Raw genomic sequence first — 23,646 nt, 5'->3', positions numbered from 1 at the left:
TACACTTTTACCAAATTGGGCAAATCATTTCAGCCATTCCATTGATTGTTGGCCAGCATCTGCAGTGAACACTAAGGGCACGATTATGTTGCATCCTCACCACTGGCACTTCACTGCTCTCAAATTGCACCTCATTGCTTCCCGGGAGCATCGTTACATTTATGTTGCAACCTTGCTACTTGTTACCTGCTGGGAATAATTACCCTATAGCAGTTCACATAGTAGGCAGAGGGCTTGTCAACAATGTCACCACACCACAGCCCAAATCTGAAAGTAATGTCATCAATGAAATCCAACATTTACAAGGAGATATCCCCAGTGGTGCACTTACTTTTTGAAACCATCTACAAAGTTATGTAGGCCAGGTTCCCAGGTATCACACACTGCAGCCATTCACCCTGGTGGGTCCTCCTTTGTGAGTAATTGATGAAGAAAAATTTGGAATTATGCATGATGCTGAATGACATTAAAAAAGTCAATTTATGTAGTGTGGTCATGTGGTTTAATGAATAGGATAATAGATGTACTTGCAGGAGGTTGTGTGTTTGAATCTCATCAGGTGCAGTACATTTTTTAAATTTTTAAATCTTTATCATAATGAATTTGATCATTTTTATTCAATTAATGATTTAAATGTAGTTTTTTTATTTCCATTCCTTAGTTATATCATTTAACCATAATATTAAATACTTAATTTGCTCTCATTTTTCTTCTTATCATTATTTTTCCATTTGAAATTTCTGTTCATGTGCTTTTAATTAATTTTATGTATTAATTTAAATTTAATTTCTTTTGTATTATCACCCTGCTTTTTCGTCCACATTACTGAATTCATTATATCTATTTCTCATTTTGTTCGAATTTTGTTATACTTATAAACCCTTCTTTTATTTAAATCTTCTTCTGTATTATTTAGTCTATAGTGCAAAAGTCTTACAATGCTTGCATGACAATTACCACGCAAAAAATTGCACATCTGGTAACAAAAAATACAATTTTCACATCACTGTATAGACAATATAAATAGATTATTTGGTCTTTTGGGCAAAAATCAAATAATGGAAATCCAAGATGGAATGTAACAATATTGAAAATGCATCTCACACACATGGAGTTGCATTGTGTGTGTGTGTGTGTGTGTGTGTGTGTGTGTGTGTGTGTGTGTGTATTGTTGACAAAGGCCAATGGCCGAAACCTTTAATTGTGAGCGTCTTTTTGTTGTGCCTATCTGCGACTTAGCATCTCCCCTACATGGTGGGTAGCAACTTTCCTTCTCATAATATTGTTATTTGGTTTTTTGACCGATAGATCAGAATTTTGAAATAGTCGAATATTATAATAGGCTATATGTTGTTGTTGGTGGTGTTGTTATGGTCTTCAGTCCAAAGACTGGCATGATGCAGCTCTCTATGCTACTCTTAACCTGTGCAAGCTTTTTCATCTCCAAATAAGTATTGCAATCCACATCCCTCTGAATCTGCTTACTGCATTCATCTCTTCAACTCCCTGTATGACTTCTACCCCACACGCTTCCCTCCAGTACTAAATTGGCGATCCCTTGATGGTTAAGAATGTGTCCTACCAACTCATCCCTTCTTTTGGTCAGGTTGTAGCACAAACTTCTCTTCTTCCCAATTCTACTCAGTACCTACTCATTAGTTATGTGATCTACCCATCTAGTCTTCAGCATTCTACTGTAATACCAAATTTCAAAAGCTTCTATTCTCTGCTTGTCTAAACTATTTACTGTCTATTTTTCACCTCCACACATGGCTACACTCCATACAAACACTTTTACAAAGGACTTCCTGACACTTAAATCTACCGCCATCAGTTATTTTGCTCTGTAAATAGCAAAACTCATCTACTACTTTAAGTGTCTCATTTCTTAATCTGATTCCCTCAGCATCACCTGATTTAATTTGACAACATTCCATTATCCTTGTTTCTCTTTTGTTGATATTCATCTTACATCCTCCTTTCAAGATACTGTCCATTCTGTTCAACTGCTCTTCCACGTCCTTTGCTGTGTCTGACAGAATTACAATGACACTGGCAAACTGTCAAAGTTTTTATTTCTTCTCCATGGATTTTAATTCCTACTGCAAATGTTTCTTCTGTTTCCTTTACTGCTTGCTCAATACACAGCCTGAGTAACATCAGGGATAGGCTAAAACCCTGCCTCACTCCCTTCTCAACCACTGCTTCCCTTTTGTGCACATCAACAAACACACACTACAAATTGTAAATAGGCTTTTGCTCCTTGTATTTTACCCCTGCCACCTTTAGAATTTGAAAGAGAGTATTCCAGTCAACATTGTCAAAAGCTTTCTCTAAGGCTACAAATGTAGGTTTGTCTTTCCTTAACCTACCTTCTATGAGAAGTTGTAGCATCAGTATTGCTCCGCGTGTTCTTACATTTCTCCGGAATCCAAACTGTTCTTCCAAAGGTCGGCTTCTACAAGTTTCTCCATTCTTCTGTAAATAATTTGTGTTAGTATTTTGCAGCTGTGACTTATTAAAGTGATAGTTCAGTAATTTTCACATCTGTCAGCAGCTGCTTTTTTGGGAACTGGGATTATTACATTCTTCTTGAAGTCTGAGGGTATTTTGCGTGTCTCGTACATCTTGCTCACCAGATGGAAGAGTTTTGTCACAGCTGGCTCTCCCAAGGCTATCAGTAGCGCTAACGGAATATTGTCTGCTCCCAGGGCCTTGTTTCAACTTAGGTCTTTCAATGCTTTGGAAATTCTTCACGCTATAGCATATCTTCCTTCTCATCTTTGTCTATGTCCTCTTCCACTTCCATAATATTGCCCTCAAGTGCATCTCCTTGTACAGACCCTCTATATAATCCTTCCATCTTTCTGCTTTCCCTTCTTTGCTTAGGACTGGTGTTCCATCTGAGCTCTTGATATTTCCTCCAAAGGCCTCTTTAATTTTCCTGTAGGCAGTATCTACAGTGTGTTAACTGTTAAGACGGCAGAGTTGTGAGGGGAGTGCGGGGAGAGGAGGAAGCAAGCATTGGCTGGCGAGGGGAGGGGAGCTGTTGGGGGGGGGGGGGGGGGGGGGACAAGGCACGCCTACCAGTTGCAGTGCTGGCACTACAAATTGCGCGTCATGCTTACACGAAAGCAGACAAAAGGCTTGGAAGTAAAACTAGCTGTAAATGTTGTTCGTAAACAAAACTGAAATCGTTATGTACATTAAAGTCTATATATATAAAAATGAATGTATGTATGAATGTCTACTATGCGCTCACAAACCATTCATCTGATTGCAATGAAACTTTGGTGAGTTGTTCTAAGAACGCCCGAAAAAAGTAATGGGCAATGTTTCAACAGTTGGGTCACTGTAGCATGCGTAGCGCAATTGATTAGGTAAAGGCTTGTCATGCAGCGGACCCGGATTCAATTCCCACTGCTTGCAATTTTTTTTTTTTTCATTTCATTCGCCGCAATGTAAAACTATTAATTATAAAATTTAAATATACTTAAACAGGTCATATAGTATAACGTAACTGTCAATCTCTATACATAAAAATGAATATATGTATGTCTGCCCTCTGTGCGTTCCCAAACCATTCATCTGATTGCGATGAAATTTTGGTGATTTGTTCTCAGTATGCCCACGAAGGTTTCTAGCCAAAAAAAAAAGAAAAGAAATGAGACACATTCTTGAGGAGATATGACGTCATAAACAATGAGATGCCACCGCGGGAAAATACCCAGATTTATGCATCCACTATTTGAGAATGAGAGCACTTAACGACTAGCAACAAACGTTACATACAATTTCAAACTTTTACGAAAATTTTTCTCGCTGACACCCCCCCACAAAATAATGAAAGGAAAAAAGGTTGTCGCTTACTACATTTTCTCAGTACATACTATAAATCTGCAGCATTAGGCATGACGTTTTAATGTATTATTTCGTTACTGTAAACTCTAATCGCAACATATTTTGCATACAGTGTCCACATATATCAGTAAATGTGCTGGCAAATTTATGTCTCTTTACAACATATAATTCAGGAGACATGACGTGGTAAACATCGAGATGCATGAAAAAGTGCCGCATCAGGCATGACATTTTGTTCTATTATTTCTTTACTACTGACACTGTTCGCAACACGTTTTGCAAACATGTTAAAAAAAGGTATATAAAACCACGGGTGTATTCCTAAAAAACGTTGTGCCAAAATTTTAAATCAATCGGTCAACAACTTCCCGAGATTTCTTCCGTGGCGAAGCACGGCGTACAGCTAGTGTTTAATAAATATCTTAACTGCAGCAATGAAGTACGCTTACCGCAAGGAAAAGAAACGGTCTGAAAGAGAAATAAAATTTACGACGCAATGAATGGCAGATTGTTTTTCGTATATACTCGAGATGTCATACTTTTGTAAAAACATTTAAAGCCATGTGGTCCACTGCTTTCACTGTCACTATGTTCCGTTTCTGTGTTTGATTAAAATAGAACAGAAATACAATTCACAATAAACTAATAGCAGATTGTTTTTGTTATTTATTCAAGCTGTGATCTTTTGTAAAAACATTTCACGCCATGTGATCAATCGCTTTCGCTGTCACTGTCTTCCGTTTGTGTGTCTGAGTCTTCCTCACTTACATCTGATGTGGCTGTGTTAATGATAATTTCATCCACAGCAATTTCGACGACACCATCACATGCCCAATATTCTTCTTCTGTTTCTTTAACTTTCTTGCAATATCCCTTCCAATCATTGGCAGTAACCGACTGGAAAGCTGCGTCCACAAGATTCAGCATGTTTGTGGCAACCAAGTCCCCTGATATGTTGTGCTCCTTAACATGCCTTTTTATCTTCGCCCATGCTAATTCTATTGCGTTTAAGTCGCAGTTGTAAGGTGGCCTTTGCTTTCAGCCAACAGGTTTACAGCAAAAGACTTCTCAACTGGCTTATTCGCTCATACTTTTGTATACAGCTCGTCCTTCCTCATACTCTCATCACAGGGGATATTTCTGCGTTGCAGCCACTCCAGCATTCACACTTTCGTGTCAAACTTAGTTGGAGTTCTCTCTGTTTGCCTGTTATGGTAAGGAGCGTTATCCATAACTATTACTGAATTAGGCGGGAGATTTGCCAGTACCTTCTCTCCGAACCATTTCTCAAAGTTTGCCGAATTCATCTGACCGTGATAATTGCCCTTTGTCGACTTTGCCCAGAACATAAGTTCCCCTTCCTTGACGAACCCATTCTTGGATCCGACACTTGCAACTATCAGTCTTCTCGATGCAGTGACACCAACGACACTCTCTTCACGTAAGTCACCCTTCCTCTGCCAACATTTATTAAACGTTAAGTTATTATCGATCCACGATTCATCGAGCTAAAATATTACTCTGCCTGCTTCCCTGAAATTCGTCATGTCAACAATGAAATGAGATTGCCAGTGCACAATGTCTGGACGTTCTAACAACACATTCCCCTTGTTTTCCACCTTACGCCATATGAATCCCACAGACAAAAGCACTTTTCTCAGCAAGACAATACTCCACTTCCAGCCTATTTTGTTGTGCAAAACTGGAAGCAGTGTTCGCAGTCTCGGCACAATCTTCCACACTGAATAAAATTCCGCTATTGTGTCGCGAATGACATGCTGGTTGAAATCATCGATGATTACTTCGATTTCTCCACTTCTTTTCCTAAGTTAAAAGAGAGAGAAAGATTTATAAGAAAATGCCTTCTGCACTGCATGTATTTTTTTGAATTTGGAAATGTACTGTAATATGAATGTGTTTCGAAATAATACAGTAACCAGTGGTGTTTGCATACAAAGCAATACGGTAGCACGGAAAAATGTAATATAAGGTAATTCGGATGAAATAGGGGGCTCCCTCAAAGTGATTGCGAACAAAATATCTGAAATGGAAATTCACCTTTTCTTGCCAGGCGTTTGTGGTGATACGCCAGGATGATTCTTGGAAAACTGTTTGAATCTTCCAATGCTACGCATGCTTTGTCCTGTGTATGTAGCAGCTCTCACTGAAGATTTGTAAATGGGGTGAAGCAATTTTTTCTGCTCCCTTTCCCTTTTGCAGCATTCAATCACACGCAATATAATTTTGCGAGCATCACTATGTAATACTGGTTTCCTTCTAACCGTAGGCCTACAGGTAGGGGTTGTTGGCAACTCTCGAGATGGGCCAGTAACTGCCTCTTCACTCATTTTGATAATGTTTAGCACAACTGCACAATAAAAACACGCAGAACAGTACAGCGCAAAACAATAACGAAGCAGACGACAATGGCTACCTTGTACAACACAGTCAGCTATGTAATGTTGGAAGCAGTCGAAACTGTGTACCTACCAAAGCCTCCGGACATTTACCAACTTCTACCGATTCAGGACTAGGGAGAGGTCTGCCATCTAAAAGATTACACACTGTATCTTACCCTTAGATATATATGCTTCTACATCCTTACATTTGTCCTCTAGCCATTCCTACTTAGCCATTTTGCACTTCCTGTCAATTTCATTTTTTTAGATGTTTATATTCCCTTTCGCCTGTTTCATTTATCACATTTTTATATTTTCGCTTTTCATCGATAAATTCAATATATCTTGTGTTAGGCAAGTATTTCCACTAGCCCTCATCATTTTACCTACCTGATCCTCTGATCTCTCAAAGCTAAGCATTCTTTTTCTACATTAATTTCCCCTGCTCTTGTCAATCGTTCCCTAATGCTCCCCCTGAAACCTTCTACAGCCTCTGGTTATTTCAGTTTATCCATGTCCTATCTCCTTAATTTCCTGCCATTTTGCAGTTTCTTCAGTTTTAATTTGCAGTGGATAATCAATAAATTGTGGTCAGGGTCCACATCTACCCATGGAAACGTCTTACAATTTAAAATCTGGTTTCTAAATCTGTGTCTAGCCATTATGTAATCAATCAGAAACCTTCTGGTACCTCTAGATCTCTTCCACGTACACAACCTTCTCTTATGATTCTTAACCCAAGTGTTAGCTGTGATTAAATTATGCCTGTACAAAATTCTACCAGGTAGCCTCCTCTTTCATTCCTTTTCCCCAGTCGATACTCATCTACTACTTTTCCCTCTCTTCCTTTTCCTACTGTCGAATTCCAGTCCCCCATGACTATTAAATTTTCAGCTCCCTTAAATATCTGAATAATTTCTTTTATCTCATCAAACATTTTCTCAATCTCCTCCTCATCTGCGGAAATAGTTGGCATATAAACTTGTACTACTGTGGTCAGTGTGCGCTTCGTGACAATATTGGTTTCAACAATGCATTCAATATGCTGTTTGTAGTAGCTTACCTGCTTTCCTATTTTTTATTTATTATTAAACCTTTTCCTGCATTTCTGTTATTTGACTTTGTATTTATAACCCTGTAACCAGAAGTCCTGTTCCTACTGTCACTGAACTTCACTAAATCCCACTATATCTAACTTTAACATATCCATTTCCTTTTTTAAATTTTCTAACCTACCTGCCCGATTAGGGGATCTGACATTTCGTGCTCCGATCCACAGAATGCCAGCTATGTTTCTCCTCATGATGATGTCCTCCTGAGTAGTCCCCACCCGGAGACCCGAATGGGGGACTATCTTACCTCTAGAATATTTTACCCAAGAGGACACCATCATCATTTAACTATACAATAGAGCTGCATGCCCATGAGAAAAGTTACCGCTATAGTTTCCCCATGCTTTCAGCTTTTCACAGTATCAGCACAGCAAGGCCGTTTTGGTTGATGTTACATGGCCAGATCAGTCAATCATCCAGACTGTTGCCCCAGTAATTAATGAAAAGGCTACTGCCCCTCTTCAGGAATCACACAATTTTCTGGTCCTTCAACAGATACCCCTCGATTGTGATTGCACCAACAGTATGGCTATCTATATCACTGAGACATGCAAGCCTCCCCACCATTGGCAAAGTCCGTGGTTCATGGGAAGTTTTGGAAAGTCCTTTGATGTGCAGCAACATATACACTGCATATTTTCATATTACATAAGTATAAACTCAAATTTCACCAAGCACAGCACGTTAGTTTTCGGAACGTTGAAATCGAGATTGCGATGCCCTTTTGTAAGCCAATCAATCTCATGCCACGTGATCTCACCAGCTGATGACACAAATTTCTGGTCTTTTGACCTTAAAATTCTTGTAAGTGACTGGTCCTCAAAGTATTCAGTTTTAAACATTCTGTGATTCAAGGAATTCATCCCACTTTCTCACACGTAACATAATTCATCTTGCGTAAAAAGAAATTTACTTTGAAAGTAATGCTTTTCGAACCACCATTCGCAATACTATCACGAGACTGATTCGATTTAGCAGTTGCCAGAGAGCACCAGAAAACAGGCATTATTGCGCGTGCACAACTGCAGTGGTGTAGGAAGTCCGCATGTTCATATGTAGAAAGCACAGAGAGCTTACGCCATAAAAGAAACGGGACATCAGAGGATACTCCAAAAGCATCGGAATTTCGTAAACCATACTAAAATGCATAATTCGTCTTTAAGTGCACATTGTTTTTTTCCAGATTCACAATGAAGTAGGTTCCATCTGATATTAAGCTTTGCAGTGTGGTTTTTGCGATGTAATTTTTCTTGGAGTACCAGTACTGTACTATCTCATATTTGGTTCTTTATTATGGCATAATGCCATTCATGGCAGAAGATGAAAATGTGCACTTGAAATCGGCGAACAGTTGGAACTAGCCAATACTGTGGAACGAAACACTTCATTTCAAATACACTGATTGCCACAGCGGAAAGATTAATAAAGTCAAATTTCTTTAGCAAACTCACAAAAATAACTTCATTGTTCTGCAAGGCGATTAATGCTTGACTGCCTAATAATTTGGAAATAAAATAAAGTCAGGAAACTGAAACTAATAATATATTTTTGACCTCTGTAATTACCGTATTTACTCGAATCTAAGCCGCACTCGAATCTAAGCCGCACCTGAAAAATGAGACTCGAAATCAAGGAAAAAAAATTTTCCCGAATCTAAGCCGCACCTGAAGTTTGAGACTTGAAATTCAAGAGGAGAGAAATATTTTAGGCCACACCTCCAAATCAAAACAAAGTTCGTCCATTGTAATATGAGACACAATTTAGGTCGAATAAATGACGACACAGCTACAGTAGTTTGGTTCGAGCCGTAAGCTTAGCAGTTAAGCTGTACCAGGTAGCCATTGCTATGCGTCAGTCGCTCCGTCCTTATTTATACGGGTACCCTTCCTTTTTCACGTGCTTCGTCTGGTTTGAATTGATTGCTTATTTTTCTTTGATCTGATAAGTGCCGTTCTCTTTGTTATAGGTGTTTACGTCACTCTAAGCTGAAAATGCATTACTGTACTGTCATGCATTGTTTGTCGCATTCTGATAATAAGTTCACGCCTCACGGCCTGTCGCCGCTCGCAGCATGGCTTGCTTTTGTGCGCGCTACCGCCGCTTACAATTTTAAAAAGAGAGGAATCGTCTCATTATCGAAACAATGGCAAGAGACTGCTATTTGTTGTTACTACACTGCTGCTTTCTTTGATAATGATCAAGAAGAACCAAATAATAGGCTGCGTATGATAGAAGATGTTCTGAACGAGAGTTTAGCGAAAATTTTTCTCCGTTTGAAAATCTTTGCAGACGCCTCTTTAGTACATTATATTCTGCACAGAAATTAGTCATCTTAGATTTAAAAATCTAGTCAATTGCCGTGCTTCAATTCTGACTGTATCACTATTAGGCATAAGAATAATACAAATATAAACATGACATGATATGTATATTCTTCCGCGTTTGTTGTTGTCTCACTCTAGTTTCGTAGTTTATTAGGCAGACAGGATTTAAATGAGATAGCAGCAAATACGAAAGAATGCATGGTAAAATGTTTATATTCGTATTATTATTATGGTGAAGAGAATACTGCGTGTGATTTACAATTCATAGAAGTTCCTATTAGCAACCATCTCTTCTCACAGGTAGGAAAAAATTCAGAACGTAGAGTTGGCCATATTGACAAACATCCCAGTCTTGCCAGTCGGATTTTCGTAGTACATTGAAATGCTGCTACATTCGAAGATGAACAATACAGAATTTGTATTTGCTTCGTTGGATAATGTATGAAAATGAATTGGTTGAAACTCGGGGCGGAGAAAAAAGCTCGTCTTCCACCTTTTTTTTAATTTTTTTACTGACGCAGAGGTTTTGGCGCCAGTATTTATCTTTGTGCTTGCGCATGCCTGTGCAGCGCTACACATATTTGAAGGCAGAAGTTAGTTGTGGCGGCACCTACCAACATTTTTCAGAACTTCCGCATACTTTGCACTCGATTCTAAGCCGCAGGCGGTTTTTTGGATTACAAAAACCGGAAAAAAAGTGCGGCTTAGATTCGAGTAAATACGGTATGTGAATTGACTTGATAGCTCCCGGCTGCAGGAATCTGTTTTGTTTTCATTTGACTTGGGAACCTGAAATGAAGAGGAAATAGCGAAATCACTGAACACAAACAGGGGTCAGGTGGAGACTAACCCCCTCACCACTTCAACTCAGAGAACTCTGTGCATGAGCGAATCTGGCAGCCAGGTTGCGCAAGAAATTTTTTTGTGGTTACTATCTGGCTGCTTGGCACTTATTGCCGATACAACTAACAGCCACATTTCAAGTAGCGGGAAGCAGGAGAGGGTACTGCTCATATGCGAGTCAACTGTGCATGCGCCATACGCATGAGCCCGCTGGCAACTGGTCAAACGAACCTAATGTAAACAGTTGTGACATTATGCTCATACAAAACACTTTATTGTTATGAAGTATTGCATAGTCTTCATCCTAAGGCCTTTGACATATTTTTGCTGTTTGCAGATGCTTGGGGGTACACAGTGTTTTGTTGTTGTAAATGGCACACTTCCTTTGCCACTGAAGTTTTTTATTTATCTCATTTACATTTTACTGGTGCAGTATCATTCTCCAGTAGCAGGATACAGTAACTTTCTTTGCTAGAGAATCAATTCAGTCAAAATTACCAAAATTTAGCTGAAAGCTAAAACAATGAAAAATTCCCAGAATTCCAAAATATTCCTGTTTTTTTTCCCTGGTTTTCTCCTGGATGAAAAAATTCCTGGGTTTTTATCGGATTTCCCGGGTTGTGTACATCCTCTTTTTATATACAGACAATACTAAAAGACTACCTAGAAGACAATAATTTGGGCTCCTAATTACTGTAATATCCAAAGGCAAATTGCAGGTGTGACAATGATATGGCACAACAATGACCTTTATCACAATTTTCATATTAACGTTCTCCACAAACTGCATTTTTCATCATGATGAGTTTTTAGTTTCACAGCAGTAGAAACTTCCAGCTCAATACAACAATAATTAGAATATAGCAGCTACACTATAATTAATGCATATATTGATATGATGTCTACCAGATGATAACTTTGGCTTACCTTGAAATGTACTGCTTCTCCAAACTTGGTCTATCAACAATCTGATGAGTGATTGTTTCATCTGACTCATCAAATGTAGCTCCAACAAATGACAGCTTGTCCCATGAGACTTCTCCTCCAAAACAGCGAATTATGAACACCAAAGGCTCACGTGGTACTTCTCGATTAATGAAGAACTTTAAACCTTCAAACAGTGATTTTAATCGTTTGATTTTTTCTGCTTCCAGTTTTGCTTCTTCCAATTTTTCAGGATCTTCAATCTGATTTGAATACAATAAAAATGTAAATCTCATAAGGCAGCTTAACCACATTTTTGAGTTACAGAACATTTACATTACTCTTTTTGTGAAGTCACTTCTTAATACATAGTGAAGCACAATTTTACCATTATGTGAAATGAATTGGAACAAGATAAATTACTATAAAATTGCAGAGAAAAATGGTTCTGCTCACTATCAATGCTTCCACAAATTTCTGAAAACTAAATTTACACATCCCCTGCCATTTACATTAGCAACGCTAACACAGGCTAGGACGCTGACAAGAAAGATGCTAACAAGTATTCATGCTGCAAGTAAAAGGGACATTTAAGAACAGAACATCTATATTTCTGATCCACACAAGTTGCAGTATGCAACAAATTAAAATGAAAGTATTAAAAAAATATATATTACACTGATATTTACATTACTGAAATTTATACCCAAATTTCAGTTTCATTTAGGTAGTTACTAACTGCAGCGTCAGAACATACCATGTTTCACATGATAGGAAATACTGATTTTGTTGCTAAAAAGAAACTGGTGGTCAACGATTGGATAACAACTGAGAAATAAATTTGCTGTGGTTCAGTGGGAAAAATCAAGAAAAGATAGGAACACAGCAAGCTTTAAAGGTGAAATCTGGATAAGCAAGAGTAATAAAGACAGTGAGATTGTGACCGACTGTGGTGTTCCTATTCTTCCTTGATTAATCTATGGTCACAGTGCACAATGGTTCCTTGTGAAACCAAAGTTGGTTAATGAGAATATTACTGTTCATAGGGAAGGTGTGAAAAATCAGATGTCTAGATGGAAATTTGATTGAATCTTTTTTTTCTCGAAAAGGAATATGTTGTGTAGAGTACAGAGACATAATTAATATTTCTTTTCTGAAGTAAGTGAAAATAAAAACTGAGGGGGCACAATTAATAAAATAAAATACTAGTAGATAACATTTATATCTTACGCATGAATGACAAACTTGTGTATAAGATTCGGAATAAATGTTTCCTGGCTAGAGCTGGAATGTGATCTGGTTGTTCAGGTTACTTGATTGGTTGATTTGGGGGACAGGACCAAACAGCAAGGCCATCGGTGCAATGGATTAGAGAAGGAATTCAGTTGTGCCCTTTCAAAGGAACCAGCCCAGCATTTGCCTGAAGCAATTTAGGGCAATCACGGAAAGCCTAAATCAGGATGGCCGGATATGGGTTTGAACCATTGTCGTCTTGAATGCATGTCCATTGTGCTAACCACTGCGTCATTTAGTGATTATAAGAAATGCACAATGTAAGCAGCAGAAATGTTGCACAGTACATCTCTAAGTTTTGCAAATGAAAAATTTCATCTCTCTTCCGAACATTCCAATTTAAGCTCCCTGAAGAAGACAGACAAGCAAGGTGTAAGCAGTCTCTTTAGTAGACCTGTTTAGGTTTCTCAGTATTCACTTCTTAGATTACATGAACTTCCTCCCATTACAAGGCTAAAAATTGTTGCAATTGTCATGCACATTTTTTATCTAATGAACTGTGGTGACATTTTAACAATAACTGACACTTAAGGGTTCTTCATATGGCATAAATGGTGTGCTTCATGATAAGTAGTTAATCAAATGCTGTCAAGGTTTCTGAAGTACAGGATAGCAGATGACACCTTCTATCAGTTACGAATCACAAACAGTCCTCTGAATGAATTTGAAACATGTGACTGGGTACCACTAAAATATCCCCTACTGAGTTGCTCTTTAGTGATCATAACCCAACTATGTGAATTCACAAAACTCAAGTAAGATAACAGTTAATCTGAAATGGGATAAATACTTGTACTCAAATAAGTTTCTCATACAGTTTTACATACACTGTCATTTGAATGCTTAAGATGTGGACACTGCTGTATGGATCTCTGTAGACCGTACTTTAACAGGTGACCTGCCACGTGAAGGTTGGTTTTACCACTAGAGTGCTTTGCAATGCTATATATTGGAAAATGTATGACACTGCCTCCCTCCAGTCTGGGAAATGACTTACCCAGCCTGTTACATGGGGATCTATAGCTTACATGAGCTGGAGATCATAATGTAACATGGAATTTTTTAAGTATAAAAATCACGTCGAAGCTGCAGCCATGCAGTCAAGTTCAAACTGGTTATAAGGATGCTTGTGCAACCCAAGTTTCACTATCATCTCAGCTTTCATACAGCAGCCCAGAATTGAAATATTTGTCTCTTAGTGACACTGTGGATTCTCCCTTACCTATGTTTGATTTAGGAGCTTTCCTGAAAGACATAACCATCTTCTACACCACGTAATAAAAAAAATAAAAATAATTAATAATAATAATAAAACCTTGTGTATAAAACAAGTTTGAATAGGAGTTGCTAGCTGCACTTTGACCTGTGTGACAGGGTTAAACTTCTCATTGCTCCCAAGTCAGTAATTAAAACTTGCAGGTACCTTACTAGTTTCAGGAAGATTTTGAGATCTGAAAACTGGACAGAAGTATGTAAGCTGCCAACAGTTTGTACACCATCTTCAGCTGGCACTGAGCAATTTCTGTTGATATCCACATCAAAGCAGGAAACAGTTCAAAGTCAACAAGTAAAAGCAGCATGAAGGCACCTCACTCAAATTTTAAAGAAACAAATGGAATTTATTGGCTTCACTCAAACCTCATGAAGCATGTCACTTTCAACACACACCTCCTCCCAGTTTGGTACTGTCTCTGATCTGATATAAGGACTGTGTATACCAATCACATGCACATTCACCAAACACCAGCACCTGCCACATAAACTGAAATGCTCCTAAGCAGAATTACACAAGAGTATCCCCCTTTCAAATGTTTGTAGGCTTTCCATACTGGCTAAAACAACTTTGCTAATCACTGAGGATCACTCACTCCCGACTTCATATATTCAACATTTAAATAATCACCTCCACTCCATCCAGCCTATTATCCTCATGAGGGCTATTGTTCAACTCCCAATTTCTTGAGCGCCAAATCACACCACAAAACTGTTTTTGGTTTTCAGCTAATCAACCATAGAAGCTGAACACAAGAATTTTTACTGGGTATTTCCTGCTCCTATCCATAGCACTTCTCTGGGAGAAGCCACTTCCTGCCAAGATTTCCAGACATTTATTTCCAATGATTGCAGTAAAACAGTAGCCAACATGGGAATCAGTTTTACAACAGTGAACAGAACGAGCCGATGAATGCAGCAAGGAAATGATACTGTAACGTCTCCAATATGCTATCATGGTAAAATTAATTCTTTTTTCTGAATCTAACAATTGTTTTGCTGATGAACACAACACAAACACATTATCTGAACTGATATTATCTCTAGAGCAGTTATCAATACACTGCTCTCCCGCATATGAATTATTCCTAGTTGCGTTTTCAACACAATCACACTTTGGGAATATTAATACAACTACCACTGAAGAGAGACAGATTCTGGTAGAAGTTATCTATATTGTGGAGGCCCAGTGTCTTTAAATATGTGGCTGTACATTCATAACTATATTGAAACAAAATCTTAGGTCACACTTATCGGAATTCACAGAGCTTGCTCAAACGCGAGTGAGCCGATACCAGCAGCACAAAGGCCACACATGAAGCTTCACTTTTGTAAGAATATCACAACAAAGCTAATCTGTGCTGGTGAGATGCAATTAATGCTCTTTGCCCTGCAGGACTTGTCACAACTTTCCAGGATAGTTTGAAAATCCAGAAATAATTACATATTCTCTGAGCCAACAAACTGCACTAAATTGTGAGTTGTGATAAAGTCATCAGTGATGACAATTTCACAACACTTGAGATGCAAACAGCTTGATGATTTGATGCACCAAACCTGCCTTCACACCTGGGAGTGTTGAATCGCACATGCCATATGCTTTGCTCATTAACTACTTGTGTACAAGCCTCAGCAGTTTGTCGCCAGCAGACATATAGTTAAAACACAGTCTTAAAGTTAACTGTGCGACTTAAAAAGACATTACATACAATACATGCACAAGCAAAGCTTACTGTGCAATCAACACAAAGTGGCACTTGGCACATGTCCCTCACACACTACATTTTACCAAATATTAATTCTGCCTGTAATTACATCATTCTCTACGATTTACTGAGATGGTCTGATAAATATTGTGAATTCTCTACTTTCTGCCACATTAAAATGTAAGGTGGACTATTCTTCCCCTTGAGCTTGGTCCACTGATTGTCTTGTCCACAGGAACCAAAGTGAAGGGATGTCCACCCCATAAACTAAGCCTCAACTTTTACTTTGGGTTCTTTTACAGTATCCCTGCACCTGCTCCAACACTTTCCAGACCCAACTGGTTTCAGCCGCCATACTGACTGGCAATATTTGGGGCCATCGTCTGCGACTTCCCAGACACGTACTATCTGACCTCCTCGCATTCCAGCCACCGCTACGTAAATTCCGATAGGTTCATTGAATTAAAATGCAAATATTTCAATCATAGACACTGATCGTCATGTAGTTTTCACCATTCTTAGTGTAATAAATTACTGCATCAATCAACATGCTTTCCAACTAATTACTTTTCTTACATGCTCGACCGTTTAATTAGCAACTTGAGTGTGTGCAATGCTATGAAAACAAGCTGCCACGCCTCAATATATGATGAAGGCCCTCCATTTTTCAGCAGCAGATGGTGTCACTCTGATCAATAGCATATGCCAAAGCCTAGGTTAGACTGGAAGGTGACAGTTTCATTTTAAATGAATGTGAAATCTTAGTTGTTCATTATACGCTGAGTTTTCAAGTGGTAACTGCATGTTTGACTCCAAACTAGTGATTTGAAGCACCTTATTTCTACATTCACACACTAATTCTCCTTAAAATGTTATAAATTGTGGATGAAACGTAATCTCACACCATGCAATGCTTTTATACTTGAATGTTCATAAAACAGCAATAACAAGCATGTTTCCTTTAGTAGCACTCTTAGGCACCCATAGCTCTTTGAATTCTACCAGATGTTCATTTGCCAAAAGTACTTGGTTTTCATCACATAATTTTACCATTCTTGTGCGTATACAAAGATGACTCAGTAATGAATTAAACAAAGGGAGTCATATTCAGGTTGTACAAATTTCATGGTGACCTCAAAGACAATCCCAGAAAGGACTAAATCTTGTCAGCACAGTAAAGACATGTTATTCAAGCCAAAAAGTACAGAGAGTATGTTCAACAGCACAGATAGGGGAAATATGATTGTGTGGTAAGTCGTTTAGTTCAATATGTGGCTTCTTTTGTTGGGTATGGATATGACTTCTAAGTTTAATAGTGCACGTCTGCGGGCTGAAATGGAGGATGAGATGTTGTCCGTCATTAAGTTTCTGCAACTTTTTGGGCTTGTGACGGAGACAGTGAAGTGTGGCATATGCAAGCAGAATATGCAAGTTCGGGGTTAGTGTGTAGCGCCAGAACTTTTTTATGGTAAGTAGTTGTTTTTTTGGATCTTTTGTTCATGTGTTATGGTGTAAGATGGGGTTTTTGTGTGTTGTTGGGTTGGTGTTATTTACTGCACATGTTGGTGGTTGATGTTTTGGTATCGGCACTTGTGGTTGATTATGTTTCTTAGGGGAAGTACTCGATTTCAATTTTTTTTGTATCGTCAGTTCTATTTGAGGCGTATAGGTCAAGGGAAGTGTTCGATTCCAATTTTTGTTGTTTTAGGTGTTGGTTTTGTGGTATCGATAGTTGCGGTGTAATTATAATTTTTGGAGTAGTTGGTATTTATTTTGTGGTATCGACAATTGCAGCTGATCTATGTAGGTGAAGGGAAGTGACTGATTCCTGTTGATATTGTAAGTGTAGCGGAATTAGGGACTTTTTCGTTTTTATGTCGTCGTTTTTTGTAGTTTGGGATTGTGGTGTGTTTATATTTAGTTCGTCCCCATCCAAAAACTCTCAATTTCCTGCACTGCCCTGTTAGTTTGATTATATTTTTGGAGAGAGATGTGTTTGTTGGTTTTGTATGTATTTTCGTGTTTGTTGTCATTTATCTAATGACGTCATAGGTGCCATATTGCAGACGTTGAGAATGGTCGTTTCCCCCATATTGGTGACGTCATGGGTCAAAGCAGATGGGTGGAATCGGACACTTCTGTAATCCCATGATGGACATCATGAGCATACACCTATCACTGCAGGCTGGATTTCAAAGAATTTAGAATTGTGCCATTTGACTGACACCACCCATGAACCAAATTTTGCCTTTTGCCAGAGCCATAAAATTCTGATGCAAGGCAATAAATAGTGCCCTGGAAATCGTCCAACTCAGAGATAGCTCTTCTTCCACTAATATGTTCCCTCAGAGATTGAAACTTCGTTGACTTCATGTTTCCATTCTTTGCACTGCTGAACATGTTCTCTGTACTTTTTGGCTCGAAATACCACATGCCTTTACAACACTGACAAGATTCAGGCTATAATTCTTCAGACTTTTCCAGTGATCTGTTGACATCCTGAGGTGTTGGGTATTCCACTGGATAACCAATGTCTCAAAATGCCACAATTTAGTCTGTTCTGGGACTGTTTTTAAGGTCACAGTGAAATTATTACATCTCATATATTACACCCTCTGATACCTGTGTCATAGCCAAATCATCTTCACCTGCAAACAAGAACAGCAACCCTACATGATAAAAACATAGCACCCCTGGCAAACAAACAATACTTCTATACAAAGAACACTTAAATGGGTGACTGGTTACAATGAAGTGGCATTACCATGCCAGTAGCACCATGAATAAAGCTCGGTGTTTCCATGTAAACCATGACAAGGATAGGTGTGTGTCTGGTAGCTGTTGCTTCTAATTATGCAACCCAGATGGAGGATATGATAGAAATGACAACTGCAATAGCGGATCTTACCTGGAGGGAATACAAAGGATGGAAAAGCTTAACATTCCCCTCCCAACCAACACTCTCTAGCACAGCACATTCAATCAATTTTCACAGAAACTTCACTTACTGTGGCAAAACAAAGCTTATTTGTTAGCTGAAACTCAAGTAAATATCCCAGTGGAAACTCTTTAAACAGTCCCCAGATTTCTGTTACATACAAAAAAGATAAAATTCCAAAAACTGACTAAATACGTTCTATCGATTCTCTCTCCTCTAAAAACTTCTTAACGAGCTTATTAAGTGTATACATACATAAAATTTTGATGTATGGAGAGTCACAACAGCTGCAGAGTGAAATAGTAGTTATCTACACTGAAGAGCCAAAGAAACTGGTACACCTGCCTAATGTCATGTAGTGCCCCTGCGAGCACGCAGAAGTGCCACAAGTGGAGGGAAATGACACAATGAATTCTCAAGGGCTGTCCATAAATCTGTAAGAGTATGAGAGGGTGGAGATCTCTTCTACACAGCATGTTGCAAGGCATTCCAGATATTTTCAATAATGTTCATATCTGGGGAGTTTGGTGGCCAGCAGAAGTGATCAAACTTAGGAAAGCATCCCTGGAGCCACTGTGTAGCAATACTGGACACGTGGGGTGTCACACTATCCTGCTGAAATTTCCCAAGTCTGTCGGAATACACAATGGACATGAATGGATGCAGGTGACCAGAGAGGATGCTTGCGTACATGTCACCTGAGAAGAGTACATCTAGACGTATCAGGGGTCCCATATCACTCCAACTGCACATGCCCTACACCACCATAGAGCCTCCACTAGTTTGAACAGTCCCCTGCTGACGTAAAGGGTTCATGCGGTTGTCTCCAAAAACATACATGTCCGTCCACTCGACACAATTTGAAATGAGATTCGTCTGACCAGGTAACATGTTTCCAGTCATCAACAGTCAAAAGTCAAAGTTGACAGGCCCAGGGGAGGCATAAGACTTTGTGTCGTGCAGTCATCAAGGGCACACAAGTGGGCCTTTGGCTCTGAAAGCCCATGTCGATGATGTTTCATTAATGGTTGGCATGCTGACACTTGTTGATGGCCCAGCACTGAACTCTGCAGCAATTTGCCCAAGGGTTGCACTTCTGTCATGTTGAACGACTCTTTCCAGTCATCACTGGTCCTGTTCTTGCAGGACCTTTTTCCTGCAGCGATGTCAGAGATTTGATGTTTTACCAGACTGCTGATCGTACGGAAAAATCCCCACTTCACCGCTACCTCGGAGATGCTGTGTCACATTGCTTGCGCACCGACTATAACACCACATTCAAACTCACTTAAATCTTGATAACCTGCCATTGTAAGCAGTAACCGTTCTAACAACGCAACTGTGCCATAAACTTGTCGTCTTAAATAGGTGGTGCTGACCACAGTGCCATATCCTACCTGTTTATATATCTCTGTATTTGAATACGCATGCCTATACCAGTTTCTTTGGTGTTTCAGTGTATAACTAAATTACAATCTGGCTTAATCCATACTGAATGGAGTGTTACCATTGGGAACTGATCCACTTCAGCTTCTTCCTCTTCTGTATTATTGCTGGTGCGAGCCAGTGTAACATTAAGAGCAGCTATTCGTTCAGATACATAGTAATCCTCATCAACCATTGACTTATCACAATCACCAGCTGTAAAAACACGCAACAATTTATTCATATTTACTTACTGTAGCATGTGAAGTACAATTCAGTTATCAATGTCTCAGTAGGTTATCCTTGAGTGTCAGGAATGTGATCGCAACACAAAATGACAAATCACATTTACATTATATACGAAAAAATGACAAGAAATTATGTTTATAAAGATGTGTAAATTGTGTTTCATTTCGTATTTTATATTAATGTACAATGGTTTCTGATTGTGTGTCTGCAATGTTACCACAACTCAAAATGACACTGTATATGAAAAACTGACACTATATAGCTTCAATCTGCTTCGTTAATTATTTCAAAACAGTTACCCTTACATTCTAAAGTACTGACTGGCATAACCATACACTAGCTGGACAGCATTCAATGCTGTAAAAGGCTGAATTTCATGATTTGAGCCTCAATGTCTATTTACTTGTTAGATAATTTCTTCATGCGGTGAGCACCAGTACTGTACACTTTGTGATGCTTCTCTAAATTACAAACCAAAAATAGGAAGCTTTCACTTCCTCTCTTTTACTTTCAATATTCACTCACACACTGAGTCACATATGCGTAAAAAAGTGGTCTTTGAGATGGCCACCCTACTGAAAAATACTTCATATTGGTTAAAGGGACAATTACCTAATATAACCGGCCACTAATGGGAAGAACATACCAGATTTTACAGTCACAAGCTTCCGTATGACCACTAATAACTGATAAAAGCTAGATGCTCCATGAATTGAATGGAAGTTACAGTTACATTAGCACTATTTCTGTCTCACTACACTAATGGTATTTGTCATGATACAAAATGGGAATAAAATAGGAACATGTGATAATTTTTCACTAAAGTGCACTTTTAAATTTTTACAGCAATAGAGAGAAAGGCTCTGTTTAGTACAGCCTAAGCTATTTTCGAACTGAGTGGAGCATATTGAGGACTGTAATTGCTAAACTTGTCAGTGAATAAACATTTTTAAAGAACATAGCATGCAAAACAAGAATTTTTGTGCTCACTCAGTACTGAGATTCTTGTAATGGTAAGATCACTTCATGTAACTACCCACAAAAAGTGTAAAGAGCAGCTATTTCGTGAGAAATATGAGGAATCTCTTACATACTTTTAATAAGGTTGGCATGAATTATCTAGTTAAAAGAAAAAATAAGAAATGGAGCCATGACTGTTTAATGTGACAACAGTGATGATGGACAAGATGATCTCATTGAGCTACTAGCAAACACTACACACATTCTACATTACACAGCATAGGAGGTTAAGAGAGATACTGAAAATTAGACATTTAACATAGTTTTCTTTTGAGTAAAGCTGTTTTAGTACACTCCTAAATGCTGTCTGCTTACAAATTGCTATTCTCCCGTTTTACACGTTATAGAGTACATAATATTCAATTAGTATAACAAATATAATCCAAAGAAAAATCCACATTCTGACACACAAAGAGGAAACACATCAAATGAAGCATTTGAACCACTTTGTCCGCTCTCAACCAAACTGAGACCTTTGGACTTAAAGTAGACGCAACAGACCAGTATGTCACCACAAGTACATTCCAAAAACCAAGACGCACAACAAAGTGTGTCAGTACTTTAGGTATAGTAACAGCCGTCCTATATTGCATTGTGTTCCAGGTCACGTATTTACCTGAAACACTTTTTACTTATTTTTCCCTCTTATGATAATTATTTTTTAAATATTTTTATTTGTACAGACAGACAAAAATAATACTTCTGATTTTACCTGAATATCCAGCAAACTTTGGAGGATAGTAAAGGTTCAGTGAATGATAGAGACGAAAATTAATAAATCCCAGCATGATCAGATAAAACTCCACAAATATGGACAATACTTTGAAGTCAACTTCTTCCTTTGATTGTGGCTGTAGGAAAGAAATACTGTCACGTTAACACATTTACCTGACATGCAGTAAAACAGAAATGTGATTATGAGAGATAAACAATATTACCTGAAAACTGAAATGATGGGGCACTATCCACGTGACAATTTGTCCCTTAATTTCTGCCTGATAGTAATACCCCTTTATGGAGATGAAAACTTTCCGAAGAGCTTTTGCTGCAACCACGTAATGCATGAACTCAACTGTTAACCTTCTACAAAGTGCCGACTGATCTCGTGGAACATGTCTTAACGAAGGAAAGGTCGAAAACAAGAAAAGAAGCGTGAGGCAATCGTCTAAATCGCGAATTGCGTCAATGAAAGTTGGATATCGCTCTTTCACAATATGGTCTAATTTTAATGTTGGGTGATTGTCTAGCAAACGTTTCATAGTTTCGAAATCTTTGACAGCTTTGGCTCTTCCTATCTTCTTCCCAAATATCTGCAAAACAAGAAATTGTAAAATCACAACTGATGTTTAGAGCTGGCTATGAGAACAGTAACTCCAAACAACATGAGTTCCTGGACAGAATCAAATACTTTCAAGACGAGTGTACATACCTTATAGTCACGCAAAGTCCATATAATAGGTTCATGCATCAAAAACTGGATATCCTTCTTGTGATAGAGTGTTTTTATTCCACTTGCACCTTTTTGTGCTCGTTTTCTGTTCCTTGGTTCTCTTGGATATATGCCTTTAAGAATGCAAAGCCGTCTAAAATCTTTAAGGGACAACTGTAGCATTCTCATTGCTTGCTTTCTTGAAACATATTGTGCTCCTTCTCCGGACTGATACTGAAATTTAAGAACGTTAACATGTCTTTAAACATATTACAACCAACAAAATGCGTGTAATATTTACACGAGTTTAAAGGTTCAAAATAGGGACCGCAATAAATACCTTCTTCTTCCGTTTCGAAACCATATTTTATGACGGCTTAATAACTTCACTAAATCGGTAACAAGTTTGAAACAATTTTAACCAAACTTCACACGTGTTTACAAAAACACACACACACAACACGCATCAAAGATCAAGGATAGTATGCTACAGAGAGATCACGCTGTCCAATATCGAAACAAGAAATGAGTCCAAAGATGATGAGACATGTCTATGGAGTTGCACGGAACAAAGTTCTTGTTTCCAACATACGTTGTCTCCAAGTTGGCTGTGGCCCCGAGTAGGTCGCGCATGATACCGTGGCCGATGTGCAGGGATCAGTTTTCACTCAAAGTGCTGGGCGAGTTCATTCGTTCGTTCAGAAAGGTCGACAAGAGTTTGCCACCTATCAGCCGGTTAGCGATGACAGAGACGACGCACACTCACTGCACACTTTCACCAATGATTTTACAGCAACTATTCAGTAAAAAAATTTCAGTTTTGCCTTGCTTGTAGCTTTATACGCAGGTTC

The 23,646-nt window shown here is 38.5% G+C and overlaps 1 protein-coding gene across 1 annotated transcript in view; it reads right to left on the bottom strand.

Annotated features, from left to right (window-relative positions):
• Nucleotides 1-23,293, bottom strand: part of LOC126188872 (pescadillo homolog) — a 42,159-nt gene extending 18,866 nt beyond the window's left edge. The window contains exons 1-6 of the mRNA XM_049930531.1: nt 23,136-23,293; nt 22,796-23,029; nt 22,305-22,676; nt 22,079-22,217; nt 20,180-20,313; nt 11,467-11,726 (exon numbers count right to left, since the gene is read on the bottom strand). Of these exons, the coding sequence (XP_049786488.1) occupies nt 11,467-11,726; nt 20,180-20,313; nt 22,079-22,217; nt 22,305-22,676; nt 22,796-23,029; nt 23,136-23,159 (1,163 nt within the window). The 5' untranslated portion in view covers nt 23,160-23,293. The remainder of the gene's footprint in view (nt 1-11,466; nt 11,727-20,179; nt 20,314-22,078; nt 22,218-22,304; nt 22,677-22,795; nt 23,030-23,135) is intronic.
• Nucleotides 23,294-23,646: the final 353 nt, after the last annotated feature.

This window comes from Schistocerca cancellata, chromosome 1 (assembly GCF_023864275.1).
Source record: "Schistocerca cancellata isolate TAMUIC-IGC-003103 chromosome 1, iqSchCanc2.1, whole genome shotgun sequence".
Taxonomy (NCBI): Eukaryota; Metazoa; Arthropoda; class Insecta; order Orthoptera; family Acrididae; genus Schistocerca; species Schistocerca cancellata.
The sequence above is the reverse complement of the archived record's forward strand: the minus strand, read 5'-3'. Positions and strand labels throughout refer to the sequence as shown.